This window comes from Fundulus heteroclitus, chromosome 19 (genome assembly GCF_011125445.2).
Source record: "Fundulus heteroclitus isolate FHET01 chromosome 19, MU-UCD_Fhet_4.1, whole genome shotgun sequence".
NCBI classification, from domain to species: Eukaryota; Metazoa; Chordata; class Actinopteri; order Cyprinodontiformes; family Fundulidae; genus Fundulus; species Fundulus heteroclitus.
Window position 1 is genome coordinate 16,438,177 of NC_046379.1, and position 17,480 is coordinate 16,455,656.

The 17,480-nt window shown below is 37.9% G+C and overlaps 1 protein-coding gene across 3 annotated transcripts in view; it reads left to right on the forward strand.

Moving 5' to 3' along the window:
* eipr1 (EARP complex and GARP complex interacting protein 1) overlaps positions 1-17,480 on the forward strand; it is a 123,187-nt gene that overhangs the window by 75,304 nt on the left and 30,403 nt on the right. For all 3 annotated transcript variants that reach the window (XM_021316160.2, XM_012862050.3, XM_036151146.1), the window contains exon 8: positions 12,362-12,529. In XM_021316160.2, the coding sequence (XP_021171835.2) occupies positions 12,362-12,529 (168 nt within the window). The remainder of the gene's footprint in view (positions 1-12,361; positions 12,530-17,480) is intronic.

Consider the following 17,480-nt stretch of genomic DNA (forward strand, 5'->3'; position numbering starts at 1 on the left):
TCATCTCTCTAAGTAGGTGAACTTGCCCAATCAGTGGCTGACCAAATAGGTTTTGCCCCGCTGTAGTTGTACACCTAATTGTAGATTAATATGCTAAGGAAGATCCTCTCTAAACTACTATCCTAAAGTTGTCCATAAACGGGACACATTTTACCTCCTGTTTTGCATATTTTGTCACTAACTCAAATTGTCTCAGTGGAGAAAAGGTTGGAAGATAAATTGAACTAGTGAGTATTACCGTTACATTTCTGTGTCTTTTTGCGCTTGTGAGAGAGAGAAGTTTGTAGCTGGCTTGCTATTTCCTTGAATTCCCTCTTGGACCCTCGGTTTGCAGTGAGGGAGTTGAGGCAGTCGCACAGACACACACTGAGCTGTGTAATGGCTGTCAGGCACACAGCCATACCATGCACTGCAGCCAGATGCATATTGAAAAGCAGAGCAATGTTGCAGTGAAGTATGGATTTGACTCCTATACTCTGCTGTGCATTTGTGTGTGTGGAAGTAAGAGACTGCAAGCTTATTGAGCGGAAAAGAGGTTAAATGATTGATGGATGCGCTGTTTGTTCCTTCACAGCCCAGGTTAAATGCCAGCTTTCTGTCAGTGGAAAGACAAGAGGTTGACATCATTAAACCTCCTCGTCCAGACAGAAACACCAGTGGTATACTTTCCTACACTCTATTATTCAACCGAGTTTCCTTTTTAAAAGTGTCACATGCCAAAATTGAAACAAGGTAATTATGCTAAAGACACAAGCTGTCTTTTTGAGACCGTAGATTTCCATATGCCACTGTTGATTTGTGGGCCACCTTCTGAACCCAGCTGATGTCAAACTGATCATCTGTGACCTTTTCATGTCCCCGCTCCCTCTCAGAAGACGCATACGAGGCACCATACTGCTACACTGTGGCAAAGGCTTCAAGCAGAACCATCTAATTATCAGATAAATTTAGATTTACTAACAGCTTTTTTTTCTTGTTAGTATTCTCTTTCCTTCAGAGAGATTTTACTGTTGTTAAAGTGGAAAATTTGGCATTTCTGAAATAGTTGAAAAAAAGAGATCTGTTTTGTAAATAGTTAGTTTTATTTATGTATCTATATATATGGCCCTTTATCGAAGGTAAGCTGACAGGAAGGGGGACTGAGAGAGGGGGAAGACGTGGTAAAGGACTACAGGTCAGAGTCTAACCTGGGTCAGCCACGTCGAGGACTAAGGCCTCTGTACATGGGATGGGCGCGCTACCCCTGCACCACCGGCGCACCCTTTGTCAGTACTTTCAGTAACATTCAGGAAAATTCGTTTGTGGTTGCTGTTTATTGTTGGTTAATTTGAATGTGACAATTTATGTATGTAACCACACATGCACAATAGTACACAATAACACAATGTGGTTTGTTGAATTTGGATTTATTTGGATTTTTATCCAATTTCATTTAAAACTGCGGATATAAATGGAAGGAAAAAATATTTTGCTAGTGATTGAAAGCTCAATATGTCCATGTGCACTGTGATTACTGTTTCCATGGATACCTTACCACATACCATACTGATTCCTCAAAGTTACATGAGAGGCAGTGTTGCCCACAGCTAACCTTAATGCATTCCTTTATTTCAGTTTCAGACTGGTTAGTCTTCTTAATCGTAAGCACGATTTAGGTTATGCTTTTCTTCCCCTTTATCTAACTAGGTAATGACCCTCTGTTTTTGTCTTTGAAAGAAAAACAGATGGCTGCAGTATTGTGAGACAATACCCTGATACAAGTTTTGCAGGTTACAGCAGGTAACTTTGCAGTTAATCTGCAACGTTTACTGAAACACCAGCCATCAATAATTTGCATACTTTGTACCTAGTAAGCCCTTCTGAAATCAGACATAAATCAAATACTAGTTGCAAGGACATGTACAGTTTACTTTTTCTTGGAAAGTTACACTGATTATTTTTTTTATACTTTACTCCAAGTGCATATAAAGAACCATGCCAAGATTTTAAGACATATTATTTTTGTTTTTGAAGCAGCCAGACTATCTTTTTGTAATATTTTGAAGAAAATCAAGTTATGTGGGTTATTTTTAAAATCTTCATTCCAGCTTTTTTACATGATAGTGACAGCTTAATGTGGAAATTAGATAACAGGGGGATTAAAAAATGATGTAAGTAGATATAGTGTAGGGTGACCATATTTTCATTTGGGAAAACCAGGACACCTTGGAGCGGGGGGGGGGGGGGGGGGGGGGAGATCTCTGTTCCCATGCATAGAGATGTCTGTGGCATGCACTCACTTAACATAGGCCTACGTAATCCTACAATAACATGATATTTACAGTTGGCTTAAAAAAAATGCTTTTCAGTAAAAGTCAACAGCAATAACTCCAATAACAAATGATAATTTTATTCAAAATTTATTTATTAAAAAATGCTTAACAATTCCTGTAATGAATGAATAGCACAATAAAGGCCTCCCATTTGTCTCGACCCGGTCTGAAAGCGGGGAAACTCTTTTATAAATCGTCGGTAAACATACATTTGCGCTTCGGCATGTTGTTGGCGTACTGACAGCCACGCTATCTATCTTCTGATTAAGAACAGGGCTGCCCGCACTGACGCGGCTCAGGGATTACGTCACATGCAGCGCCGTGCGCAGTGCCCTAGTGCCTGTCAATTTAATGGTCCAATGAAGGTAATTTAAAAAACAGGACATTTCCTCAATTTCTAAAAAAAACCCGGGACGCCCGGAACAGGACGTGAAATACGGACATGTCCCGGGAAATACGGACGTTTGGTCACCCTAATATAGTGCCTCAAATTAGATTTTTCAGAAAAACCCGACACAGAAACAGTGAGATGCATCATCCTTTTACTATTTCCCTTGTTTTCAGCTATTAGATGTTGGTAATCACATTTTGAAAGTTTGTTAGAAATCATTGGTGATCAAACAGCATCATAAAGACAAAAAAACACACCAGACAGGTCAGAGTTAAACTTTTAGATAAGTTTGGGGTAAATGTATGTGCTAGCTTGGCCCAGTTTACCTACATACCTAAATCTAACTGAGAATGTGCTGCAATACTTAAAAACTGATAATGCTCTCTATCTAATCTGGTTTAGCTTGAGCTGTTTTGTAAAGAAGAATGTGAATGTGAATCTCTATGAGCAGAAAGCTTTGAGATGCTCTTCCCCAAAAAAAGTGCTACAGCTTGTGTTAGTCCATCTCATTAAATCACAATATGAAGTAGGGCGCTCTAAGGGACGCGGTAAACAAGCCAAGGAAAACCGTTCTGTACATGGTAAGGGTAGTATAAAGTTACCACTGTCCAAAAAAATTGTCAAATATTATGTGTTCAGTCATCAAAATCACTGTCAAAGATGAGCAAGTCTGGCTTTTTGTTAGCAAAGTTTAATCGAATAAGGAGTGATCTAGGACATTTGCACAGTGTATGCTGCTTTATGTATTCATCCCTTTCTTTAGCGTACGGGCAGACTCGTCCTCCCTTGCTTTACCTCTCTCCACCTGCCTGCCCACTTTTGTCGTTGCCACCCTGTTTCTCTGCCGCTTCCATCTCAAAGCCAGGCTTTAATTTTGATCAGCGATAAAATGATTGCCCACCTCTTTCAATTCTTCTTTTCTCATGCCCCCCTCCCCTATAGTTGTCATAGAAACAGAGGAGTGTGTGTGTGTGTGTGTATGAGAGAGAGAGAGAAAGAGAGATATTGTGTGCTACCACGAGCATCTGTGTTCCGGTCGATTCCCTCAGTGGAGAGATTTATCACCCAGACTAAGTTAGGAGGTTGGGTGTGATGGCCAAATGTGCGCTTCCCTGTCTGCCATTGTGGCTTTTTTTTTTTTTTGCCTGCACACCTTTATCATCTTCTCCATTTACACACCGAAACAGTATGCTAGGATGTGTGTTTTCCCTATTTTATGTTTTTTTTTTTTTTGTTTTGTTTTTTATCTGCGTGAGCCCAACAGTGTGTGTAATAGGTCCCCTGTCCCCTCATCAGCCCCCCCATCACACACTTTCTAGCTGGCTGGATGACTTTAGATTGAGTGTTTGGTGGCTTAGGCCGACCACAACTCTAATCCTCTCCACTCAAACAAACGTAAACACACACTTTCACACATATACGAGGTCCCAGGTCTCTTCACTATTAGCCGGGGCCCAGGGAGTATGTGTGCGTCTCTGTATAAGTGTGTGTTTGTGTGTGCATGTTTTGAGGGGGATTGCTCAGAGACACAAGAAGGGGGAACGAGCGAAACTAACCCAATTTCCTGCTCCATTTCCTTTTCACGCGGCGGCTGCGTCCCATTCCACAGCGGGCCGGGCTGAACACCAGCCACCCTACAGCCCGGGGTCATGCCTTTTACCTCTGAGCCACACTCCAGAGAGTAGGGTGTGGGGGGTGTGGGGGGTTCAGTTTAAATAAATCATATGGCCCCAGCTCCAAATTACACACAAAATTGCTATTTTGTGTGAAATTGAAGTTCGCTAAAACTTTCAAGTCGACTTCAAGTAGATCAGAATGCTGCTGTTTGATACTGTACGGTAGGTGCAGCTTTGAAATATTTAGATGCCCCGTGTTTAATCTCACCTATGATGCTGCCATCCTTAAGGCCATGTAAATAAATAATTACGCATTGCCTAAAGAAACTGTTCAGTAGAATTATACCCAGATAGATAATGGACACTGTATAAAAAGACCTATAGTGTAATAATTTTTTTCTCACTGTCTGATGTTAAATTGGAAAAATGTGTCCAGTTTTAAATCAGTTAGGATTACCAACATTATTTAGATTTCCTCAATCTCAGAATGAGTGACTGGAATTTTTTTCCCCTCTACTTTGTAAACTTTTGAATTTTAATATATATTTACTAAGTACTTGGTAGATTTGCCTTTCAAGCTGTGTAAATTGGCTCAAATGTTTTTAATGTCCTTTCAGTAATTCTAACAATAATCTGATGCAATTTTGGGCTATTACTGCCAGTAAAACTGCTGTAACTGAGTTAGGCATTTACGTTGTCCTTCTCACCACACCATTTCAGCTCTGCGTACAAATCTTCTAATGGACTGAGATCAGGACTTTGTGATGGCAGTTTGTACTTAAAACCAGATTGTAACTAATTTGGTGCCATGTTGTGGATAATCGTCTCTTTGGTGGACCGGTTTGGGCCATACTTCTTTACTGATGTCTGAAAAAGATACTTCAGTGTTTCCACATAATGTTCTTTCTACATGATGCCATCTATTTCAATGCCCTCGTGCAGCAAAGTGCCCAACAACATGATACTGCCCCCGCCATGCTTCACAGCTGTTATGGTGTTCTTAGGCTTGCAAGCTTTCTCCTTTTTCCTCATAATGTAACAGTAACCATTATGGCCAAATGCTTTCATTTCATCAAAAGCTGTGTTCATTCTCGCTGCATTTTTTTCATGTACCAACAGTAATCTATTTTTTTAGGTTGCTTTTGAAGTAATGGCTTCACCTCTAGGCTGCCTTTCAGCCCCTGTCAGTACAGGACTTGTTTCACTCTGGGTAATGACTCTAAACAGTTTCAACCAGCCTCCTTACCAGTACTTTTGCTTTAGTGCAGAAGTTGATACAGATATTTCCACCAGGACTCAATAAAAACACAGGATCTCTCCCCTTCCTGAACACTATGACATTCCCATGGTACGCACACTTGCATATACTAGTTTGAACAGATGAATGGGGCACTTTAAGGTGTCTGGTAACTGGACCCTAAAGACCATTCTCTCCCTGATATCTTGCCCGAGTTCTTTGAATTTATTTATGAAGTCACACAAGGAAGCATTGTGTTTGTGATGTTACCTTAAAATCCACCCAAAGGCAAAGTCTTATCCAAAGTCCGAAAAATTATGACATCATCATCTAAATTTACTCTGCCTTAAAAATGACATTGTAAATTTAGTGTATGTGAACTTTTGATCTTGAAGAAATAAAATGTATCCATAATTAATTCTGGCATTTAGTGAGTGTAAATAGTTATGTTATTCCTACTGACCTAAATAGGAAAACATGTACCCTGATTAAAAGTTAGACTGTGGAAACGTTTTTTACAGTATATAAATGCAACTGAATATATCAACCTGATACTACAGAAATACTTCTTAACACAATTTATTTTTATTGTGACAAAATGGCCCTTTAAACCTTTTAACTGAGGTTTTAATCCCATAGGGATGGGTCCTTTGGTGTCTTTCTTGAAATTGTGATTAGAAACGAGAACAATTCATGGGAAAATTGTCTGGACTGGTTGTCAAAATGAATGTCAGGGTATCACATGGGGCATTTTTGCACTTTTTATGCACCCCCTAGTTTTTTGGCATGCCTCAGGTGCACCTTATTAGTGGCCCCTCGAGAACCAACTATTATGTACTGCAAAGATGGTTTTCAGCTTGAGTCCAGTCATAATAAAAAACAGAAAAAAATACCTCACACAATAAAATAACTACTAAAATAACCAACAGTGATTTCATACAAATTAAAAGTTCAAATTTTTAAAGCATAATCTTATCTTAAACTTTGTTCAAATTTAACTGTATTAAACACTGTGGGTGTCATCTGTTATACATGGATAAGAGTTTCAATCCTAATCTCTGTGAATGAATTCTGACTGTCCCTTTTGCACAAAATTATTTGCAAAGACAAAATAGGTCCATTCCAGAACCAGAAATAGTGTAAAAGTTAACTTCCTGCTATCCAGACTAAAATTGAATAGAAAGAACGTCATACCTGGTATGGGATTTGAAAGTCTGTAAATAATTTGTGAGTGAACATAAACCTAGAGACAACAAAGAGTAGCCTGGAGGGCATAATGCACCCTGCGTTCGTACAATCTTGATAAATCAGTAGATGTTATCTGAAGTCTTAATTACGAAATGTCATTAACATTAGCTTCTAATCTTCCCTTTCAAACCGGAAACAAACTTTAGAGTAATCAGTCTCTGCTTTAGATACATGCGGATGAATTATTTTCGGCCAGAGTAAGATGTAAAGGTGTATCTCGAGCACACTGTTGATTTTGCTTTCCATTTTCTTAGGACATTGATTGGTTGAGAGGTGGTGCTTTCATAGCCTTATTCTCTAATCAGTTAACCAGACAAGCTGACCTAATGCTGCTTGGTGATACAGACCTGATGTAAAGCAGGACCGTAGCAGGGAACAGGCTGCAAGCAGGATGTGTCCAATTGAGCAGAGACCTTGAAGGGTCAATCACTGCAGATTTGAAATGTGTAAAAAAAAAAAAAGCACTCATTTTCAAAGCAACATTCTTCCTTTATAATCACATGTAACGCTATTCCTTCATTGTATCTGTGACATTTTATTATTTGCAATGATATCCACTGCTTTCCACAGGAAGGCAGTCCGTCTCAACTTAATCACTATTTTAAATGGCAGTTCTGCTATGTAGTTGTCAAATCCTGCTCTTCTTTTAGAACAACAATCTGACCTTCAGACTTGCTTAGAAAAGCGATGTTATGGTCACCTAGGGACAGACTTGTCACCTTAGTAACCAAGAAAATGAAGCAAAGCCTTGGTACCTTTTCTGAAGATAAGCAAGTGGCAACTCACGACAAGACGAACAGGTTCTGTTTATATCAGATTATAAATGTAGAAATGGAGGGGGTCCATTTGAATAAAGCATGTCAAGAGAAAAGCAAGCTAATGAGGGAGGTAATCTTCCTTCAACGGTGGAAAGTACCGAGGATTTTCAAACAATGATTTTTCAGGTTTGTGGGGGAACAAAAAATATTCAGGGAAATCTTAAATTTGTGAAGTTGATCACACTAAAAAGGTGCCTTGAGGCTTAAGATCATGCCTCCCATTTTTATTTTTGTGTTTGCCTGTAGCGTTCCCTGATGATATAGTTCTAGCCAAGTGTATATATAGGGGGGATATCTTCAGATTCTGCTGTAAACATACTCAATGTCAAACATTTTACATGCTAAGTGGCCTGTGTCTGGCTGCAGAAATCCTTTTTTGTTGTTTATCACAAGCGCTACAATCTCATCAACTGGCATTTCTGAGTTTTCATTTATTTCCAAAATCCATCCACAGGGAACTAAGACTAATTGCCAGTTACTGCAAATGTTTGGTGGCCGCTGGTAAATGAGGCACAACCATCTTGGGTTTAGAGAGCAATTCCTTTTTCACATTGCACATGGGTGGCACATGGTTTAGTAAAAGAAATGATAGTTTAAAAACACTTTTTTATTTACTCAGGTTATCTTTAACTGGTATTAAAGTATGTTGGATTATCTGAAACATGGTAGTGTTTGGGTAGTATCTAAATTAAATAAAAGCCAAAGGATGCTGTTGGGAGCAAATACTTCTTCAGGGCTCTGTACATGATATAACTTCTTTCAAGTTTGTGTGTGACTTTAGTTTTACATTGGTTCATGGTCTTTGTTGTCTCCTGAAGCTTTTTTTTTTTCATCAACAACAGAAGAAAGCAAGAACAGCAAAAAGAAAACCAAAAAAAAAAAAAAACTGTTGGTCAGAGAAAAGAACAAACTGCTAGTTAATTAGATCTGGAACTCTGCCTTCACCATAAAGGCAGCATGAGTGTGTAGAAAAATCGCTGCTTGTTTTCTTTAACACCATTTCCTCTGCAGGCTAGCCTTGAAAAGCAAAGCTCTGCATGGTTTTGCTCAGCAGACTGGAAAGCCTCAGTGTTATGGCCCAGTTGGGTGCCAGCAGTAGCTAGCCAGCAAGCTAGTCACCCTGCTGATTGCGTTAGGCAATTAACATGCTAATTAAAAATCTCATTAAAATAAGGGAGGTATAAGAGAATGACCTGAGGCAGACCGCTGGGCTTCATTTAGGTCAGGAAGACTCAGGGGTTTTCAGGGACTGTGTGTGTATTTAAAAATGAGTGTGTACAAGCTAGCTCTGCTCCTGGACCGTTGCTTCTCTGTGGGCCTGTTTGATAGAAAATGTCAGATAACGAGGAAGATTCATCTGACAGCACATATTGTTCATTGCTTAAAGACAGATCATGTCTGTGACTTAGTCTGCTCAAATGACTGTACATCAGATTCATACTGATGAGCATTAAAAAAAACTGTCATCTAAAATGTACCCTGTACTTGCCTCCTTATGTTTTTTTTTTTGTCTTTTAATATTCCTGGTTCTAAACACAATGTGTGGCTGAGCTGCATATTTCTCAGTGTCTGAGCACACGTCATTGGGGCTCTCACTCATGATTGTTTTTTATACATTTATTAAGATTTTTTTAAATTAATGGATAATTTTAGATTATCAATTATTTTCCATTTTACAAAGTGTTTTTTGGATCCCACAAAAAAAGTTAACAAAGTTATAGGGCGTCAAAAGTATATATAATCTATTAATACTTTATACATTTTACAAACAAAACATGTTATCCAAATACCAAATATCATGTGATTCAACTGGAAATACACTAAAATTGGTTTCAGGTCAGGTCTACAGAAACAAACTATCTTTCTCTTGTACATCTTTTATTTTAAATGTAATTGCATGTAACATCAAAATATTAATTCTATCTGCTGACTATGCATTAGTTAACAATTTGTATTATTTGAATCTGATTAACTTAGAAATTAATTATTATTACACAATTAAATGTGTAAAAGTGGAAAAAGTGAAAACTAACTTGGGCTTCTTCACATTAGCAGCGGCAGGCTGCATGTCAGTCAATTGTACAGCAGAGAGGCATCATGTCGAACACCACAGTGCATTCAGAAGCTTAAAAAAACTCGTGGCATTTTCTTCCTGGCTCATCAGCAGGCCCAGGGATAGTCTATTGTCTTCTAATGGATGGCGCTGCTCTGGTTTATGAAAGAAAATTACAGAGCTTCCAATCCTCCATTTATTGTCACCTGACTTTAAAACTTTAGAGCATTTTCAAAAGCTGGAAGGTAGCAGATTTTCTGCACACACAGCTTTTTGTAGGAAAACTTTTATTAAGAAATGGAACAAAATGAAAAGACGAAATCATAAAAATTATGTGCTTACTAAAGAAATTGATGTCCACAAATATTTATGCACAAATTTGCCGATTATGTCAACAAATTGTGGCTGCCTTACATGTCATGCATCTTCATCAGAAAAGGTCATATAAAGGTATAACCCTCTACCGTAGAAAGTCTGGATCATTTGGTAAATACAAAATAACATTATAACATCTAGGTCGCTTTCCTATTTATTGCAGATAAATTCAAGGAATGTTGTGTTTTGATTTATCAAATGTGTGTGATTTATTATAAATCGATTTTCCAAGGTTCAGTGGCTTGTAGAATAGTCCCCCTGTGGTGTTGTGGGCTAAGTCCAGGTCTTTGTTAGGGGTTTGAATCCCAGTTGCATCAGGAAGTTTATACGCCGCAAAACTTTGCCAAGTCTGTGTGCAAGTTGGAATGACTTGATGTGGCGTTCCCTGAAAAGGGGGCAGCCGAAAGATCTCTTAGACTGGCTGGTAGAATCACAATTAGCAGCAGTTCAAAGGGAACAGCACCCTCTTATATTACTGTAAATTAATTGCTCTGCTCTTTTGGCTCCTAAACAGACCCAGATCCTCACAACACTGCCTCCGTGCTTCACAGCTGGCATGAGATGTTTGCATTGACATGACCGCTTTGGTCTGTTTGCTCCAGAGGTCTTGTGGTTAATTTATATTCAACTTTTCAAACATGCTTATGTAGTCTTTTCAGAGAGAACAGACTCCTTCAGCTATTCCAAATACCCCATATTTGTCCAGCCTGAGACAAATATGGGTTTTTTGCAATTTCTTTGTGATTTGCAGTCTGACCTTCAGGTTAATTTGTTTGTATTTCTACTATTGGGAAGATATGCAGCACAAATGCTTCCCTCTTATGAATTATTCTTCCTCACTGATGAATGGTGGGCTTCAAATTGTTTGGATATGAGTTTTAAGTCCTTCTTAGGTTGGTGCACAGCAGCTATTGCTTTTCTAAGGTTATTGCTGATGCCTTTGCACCCTGGCATTTTTTTTTTACAAATTTTTCTCAAGAGCAGAAAATGGCGTAAACCTCTGCTTTAATAGAGGTGGCCACAATGATGCTGATCACTAATCTGTGTATTTAATCTGCAATCTGCAAGAGGCCCCTGCTCATCCTCTGTCTATAAAAATCCTGTAGTAACAGAAAAGATCCCCTTAGGCTTTATCTTTAGCAACCAATAACAGTGTCTAATATGTTGTCATTTTTACTCTTTAGATTAGATTTGAATATTTTTTAGAATTGAGTGGATATAATTTATTTTTACGAGGGCTGTATGTGCAATAATATTTCTTCATTTGGATTCAAAAGGATGCTAAGAAACCTCAGCTCTGAATATTTTGAGGAAGCCCAGTTCAAATTGAAATCAACTTATACATTTCTACATCCACACTAACAAGTTGCATTCAGTTCAATATGTTCATGACAGCAATCAGAAAATGTAATAGGCTGTAAATATTTAAGATATTAACACTTAAAGAAAGTAAAAGATTTGCTAAGAAATATTTAGTTGGGAAAAATCCACTCTGAGCAGCCTAACATTCCCATCTGACCTGCCACCTTTAAATGTGTGAAAAACTACTACTTGTTTATTGATCCAGAAGCTTCCCTCTGTTTTAAAGCATTAAGTTTTTTTTGTTTTTTGTATTGTATATTTTTGACTTGATTGGTGCAGTCTGTTATGGTGATGCAAGGATAAAACCTGCAGTAGGTTTGTTTGCTGAAAATAGGTGCCTGCTGTGGCTGTGAATGAGCTTGATGAGAGTCAAGTTTTTGTGCAATAAGCTTAAAGAGGTTGAATCACAGAGGGGAGGTGATGCACAAAAAAATTTATTATTATTTTTTTTAGGATGATTAGTTCATATGCACTGGCTGCATTTCTGGAAACAAGTTGTGTACAGAGACACTATGGATGGTGGAAAGGGAGCTAAATTAATGTATAATTGGAGAAAGACGATCTGAGGAACTTATAGGGGATAAAAGGAGGTGCTCTGAGAGATAAAAAGAAACCCATCAGACAAAAAAATCTTTTCCTTTATCGTGTCACCCTGTTTGCTTCACTGTGTCTGGAATTCAAGGCTGTTCACTTATGAGGCTTGCCTCTGTAATTTAACTCTGCCAGCATTGGTTTCATTTTTGCATCTGGCCTTCGCTGACAGACACACTAAAAAGCTTTGATTTACTTCAGGAATCCTCTCACTTGTTTGTTGTTCTCTCTCTCTCTCTCTCTCTCTCTCTCTCTATCCCAATTCCTCTTTGTGGTTCACTTCTTTGTCTTCTACTCTGGGCTTTCCATCTCCTCCTTCCTTTCTAATCACTTCTCTCTTTTATCTTCTTCTATCCAGTCAGATCTACTGTATAGAGAACGCCCACGGCCAGCTGGTGCGTGACCTGGACTTCAATCCCAACCGCCAGTACTACCTGGCCAGTTGCGGAGACGACTGCAAGGTCAAGTTCTGGGACGTCCGTAACGTCCAGGAGCCCGTGAAAACCTTGGAGGAGCATTCACACTGGTGGGTGGACCACAGAGGGGAATAAGGCATGAGGGGAGGTCCTTGGATAGGAGATAATTAGTTCCCGTATTGGTTGAAAAGTTGCTCTGTAAATCTACCTTGCACACAGAAAAGTTCACATTTAACAGTGTATGTTTTTTTTATATACTTTTTATTTAGTATATTTCAACTCTGTACAAGACAATGAAACGTGTGACATTAATTGGGGGAGGGGGCAGATTAACACTTCTCTGCACACTGGGAAACAATATTCAAGGGCCCCATCATCACGACCCCAAGATCACCATAATCTGGCAAAATACAGACTAGATTACCACAAGAAACCGTTAACCGTTTATTTTAAATACGGCCATTTATTTTGATCCACAAAATAAATGCTCATAGAACTACAAATGCACTACTTATCCTCTTCCCAAGGACACTCACATATGTTGCTATAACCACAACACCAGTGGCGTCTCTGGCATGATAAGTTAAGTGGGGCACAAAAACTCAACACTTATTAGCAGCAACTGATTTTTCTGTGATTAATACAACCTGACTTTGATCAATTTTAAATGACACAGATAAATTGGCTCAAACCACCACACTAGAAATGCCATTTAATATAGGCTAAATGTAAATCAATGCTTATACATAAAAATACAAATAAAGCCCTAATGTCCATTCATCGAACAGAAAAATGCAATATATGTTCTTAATCTGTAACTTTCCTAAACAAATAATTATGAGTGTTTTTAAATCCTTTGTGTGTTGTGCTTCCTCTCTACACAAGATTCAAAGTGTTGTACAAATGGTTTACTGAAGAAGTATTTCACTTTCAGAGGCATTTCTTAAACACAGTCGCAGGTCATTTGTCTGTTACTATTTCCATATGTTGTAAGGAAATGGGGTTTTATGACTCCAATAAATATTCTCTACCAGCAGGAGCACATTTAGTTAGATTTTGTCTTGATCAGGCATCCTAGTTGGTCTAATTGTATAAGTAAACTGAGCCTCCCCTTGATGAGAACAAAAATAAAGGAAAATACGTAGTTGTAGCAGTATTATGAACAATACACGATCAAATTGAATGAAATATATGTATAATTGAGGCAGTTGTATAACCATTTATCTTCACAATTCCTATCAAATGTTATCAGAGGGTATTTCACCAAAGAAATTGGTCCAATTCGTCTGCAGTAATGTGAAATCAACCCAATACAATTCAGTTGTACTGAAAAATTCAACTTCAAAGTTATACGTTTAGTTGGTAAAATGTTGTTTTATTCAAGAAAGTCTAGTCATCTGCACTGATTTAATTTTGTAGTTCTCCTTCTTACTGAGCAACAATGTGGCGACAGTGGAGAGGTACAGCTCCGTTTTAACAGAAAGGAACCTCCAGTCTCAGTAGGAGCATTGATGCGCCACGATGAAAAAAAAATTGCTACAGGTTTTACTTTCTACACTCCTCAAGTATCAATATCTCACTGTGGTCACCTTGTGATTCAGTTTATAATATGCCTATAGAAGGTTACTGAATTTATTAGGCCCGAGCAGCGAAGCGCTGCGAAGGCCTATTGTTTCTGTGTTGTTTCTTATTATTATTAGGCCCGAGCAGCTAAGCGCTGCGAAGGCCTATTGTATCTGTGTTGTTTCTTATTAGGCCCGAGCAGCGAAGCGCTGCGAAGGCCTATTGTATCTGTGTTGTTTAATTATTAGGCCCGAGCAGCTAAGCGCTGCGAAGGCCTATTGTAACTGCAGATTTTATTATTATTATTATTATTATTATTATTATTATTTATTCTTGGGACTTTTGAAACGGCTTTTTGGAGGCCTAAACATGCATGAAAACTCACCAAACTTTGCCCAAAATTGTCCCCCGTGAGAAATCGCATGATTTTAGTGTAATTGAAAGCGGGCGTGGCAAACCCGCTCAACAGCGCCAACTAGAGTGAGTTGGGCCAAACCGTAACACGTAGAAAGCTGAAATTTTTTACCTAGGTAGCTTTTTTAAAGTTATGAAAAAAAGTCTATTGTGGGTATGCTCTAAAACCCACAGGAAGCCTGCCATTTTGGGTCAAAGGGTAAAATATTGACGGTTTTTGCCTCGAACTTTAACGAACTAGTCCTAGGCATTTTAAGTTATCACTTTCAAATTTTTTCAGCGTGGAGATGAGACCTTGAGGGTTAAAAGTTATCAAAGGTTTTATGAAATATGCATATTTGCCTGAGCTGTCGCATTGCAAAAATCAGGTTTGTGGAAAACCATTAAAAACGCATTAAATCAGTAAGCCCCAAGCCATGCTTTGTCTGAGAAATATGAAACTCGGTAAGCAGATGTAACTTCTCAGTCCCTACAAAAAAGTATCTTGGACCAATTGTGTAAACCCTAAAGAAAGTCAATTAATTTTCATCAAAGATGTCATTTTGTCATAAAAACGGGTATTATTTTTGACCACAAGATGGCAGCATAATACTTTGAACCTCTGATTTACCCATGTCTATTCTTAATCACTCTTACTTTTATTTATCGACTCTTTAGCTTTCTTATCAGCCATTTAATTACCTTTCACTCCTATATGTGCAGGAACCCAAAGAAACACAGCTGATAACCCCATCATCTGAATATGATATAATATTTGTTGAATTACTAATAAGATATCTGGACGGCTTTCTGAATTATTTCTTTTTAAACTGATCAATGATGAACTTGAATCTGAACATATAACAGCTCTTAATGGTCTCACTTCCTCAATCCATTCTACAGCAACTAATAATGCAATCATTTCTGCCGTATAAACAGATATTCCTTCATTTAATTTCTTCCCTATATGCAGTTTAAACTCTGGAATTATTACACCTACTCCAGTTTGTCGTAATTGCTTTTTTGATGCATCCGTATACATTTTTACATTATTATAAAACTGTTCTATATATTCCTCCACTATTATAGAATTACACATATACATTTTATCTTTATTTTTCTTTTCCAATATTGTTAAATCTGCTATTGTTTCAGATAAAATCCATGGTGGTGTTATTGATAATGGTACTGTTGGACTAATATTTAAATGATTTAATCCTAATTCTGTAGCTTTCTGAATAATTGTCCAACCTTATTATGAACCCTTTCTTTTTCACTGCAGGAATGTAACATTCATAGCCAACTAAACATCTCAATATATTAAGTATCCTTTTACATTTTTCAATAACCTTATCTATGTGCACTTTCCAGGATAGTTTTTTTTTTTACCAAACCATACTCCTAAGAATTTAAATTGCTTTACTCTCTCTAGATCTTTGTTCTGCCCTGAATATGTTTAATATGTTTAAAAGACATTTAAAAACTACTTTGAAATGTTAATATACCGTTCTCTGTTTTAAATGAATTTGCGGTGCTTTTATGTTGAAAATCTTCCGAACCGGAAGTAGGAAGTAAAGACGCAAACAAGAGGAAGAGAGCGTGTGTGCATCGTATCAGGGCAGCAACAATGCAGTTAATCTCTCCGAAAGCAATGGTTGTAAGTGTTGCTCATTGTTTACAGATTCGATAAGATATGTTAATATTTTTTATGGTTATTTTGTGTATAAAAGCAACGGTAAAATGTCGTGGTCTGTGTGACAGCAGAGTGTGTGTGTTTACTTGCTAATTTGCCGCTTTTCTAGCCGGCTGTGAAAATACCTGTTGAGTTAATATTAAGCAGCTGATACTTTGATACGTTAATACTGATATTTACATGGCTGTTTATTAAGCCATTTTTTTTGTATCTTTCTTTTCTAGTTTTACACTGGATTCAAAGCAGTCAGAAATGCTGACTAAATGTGTGAGAAGATAATAAAGGAGCAAGCCGCTCACTTCCTGCCTCTTGAATAAGGAGTTTGGCTGGCTGTTTATCTGTGTTCATGCAAGAGCAAAACACATAGAGAGAACAGTACAATCTTGATTATATAACTTCAGTTGTACTTCTTGATTTCTTTTCTGAGTAAAAAGCAATACTTTTGTTTCATCTACCGAAAATTTAAAACTCCATTTGTAAGACCATTGTTCAATCTTATGAATTGCTTTTTGGACTTTCCCTACAATAAATTTAACATTCCTTCTACGTTTCCAAATAGCTCCGTCATCAGCAAACAATGAACAACCCAATTCATTTTCTATTTCTTTAAGTGCATCATTTATCATAACTGAAAATAATAAAGGACTGATAATACTGCCTTGTGTGGTTCTTTTTAATTTCTCCCTGAAAGACTCTTACCAACTCTTACCTGTATTATCCATTCTGGCCTCTGGAAATAAAGTTAAAAATCTTGGTGTTGTCTTCGACCAAGACATGTCATTTAAATCCCATATTAAACAGGTTTCCAGAGTTTCCTTTTTTTCACCTCAGGAATATCGCCAAAATTAGAAACATTCTGTCCAGGGGTGACACTGAAAAACTAGTCCATGCATTTGTTACTTCAAGGCTGGACTATTGTAATTCTTTACTATCAGGAAGTCCACAAAATGCAGTTCGAAGTCTTCAGCTGATCCAAAATGCTGCAGCAAGAGTTCTGATGAAAATCAACAAGAGGGATCATATTTCTCCAATTTTAGCTTCCCTTCATTGGCTTCCTGTTATATCAAGAATAGAATTTAAGCTTATAGTTAGAGTGGCTCATGTTACCCTGAGCTACATCTGTAGTTATGCTGCTATAGGCTTAGGCTGCTGGAGGACATCGGGGCCTATTTCTCTCACTCTACTGATTTCTACTGTTCTCCAGTCTACTGTTCTCCAGTTTTGCATTGCATTACATTGAAATGACTGTTGTCATTTCAGCTTGTAACTTTTTGTTCTCTCTCTTTTTTCTTCATAGTAGGTACACCTAGTCTGACGTTCTGTTAACTGTGACATCATCCAGGGAAGACAGATCACCACTATTACCATCTAATGTATAACAGATCACTGGATCAATGTGTGCTTCTGTGCTT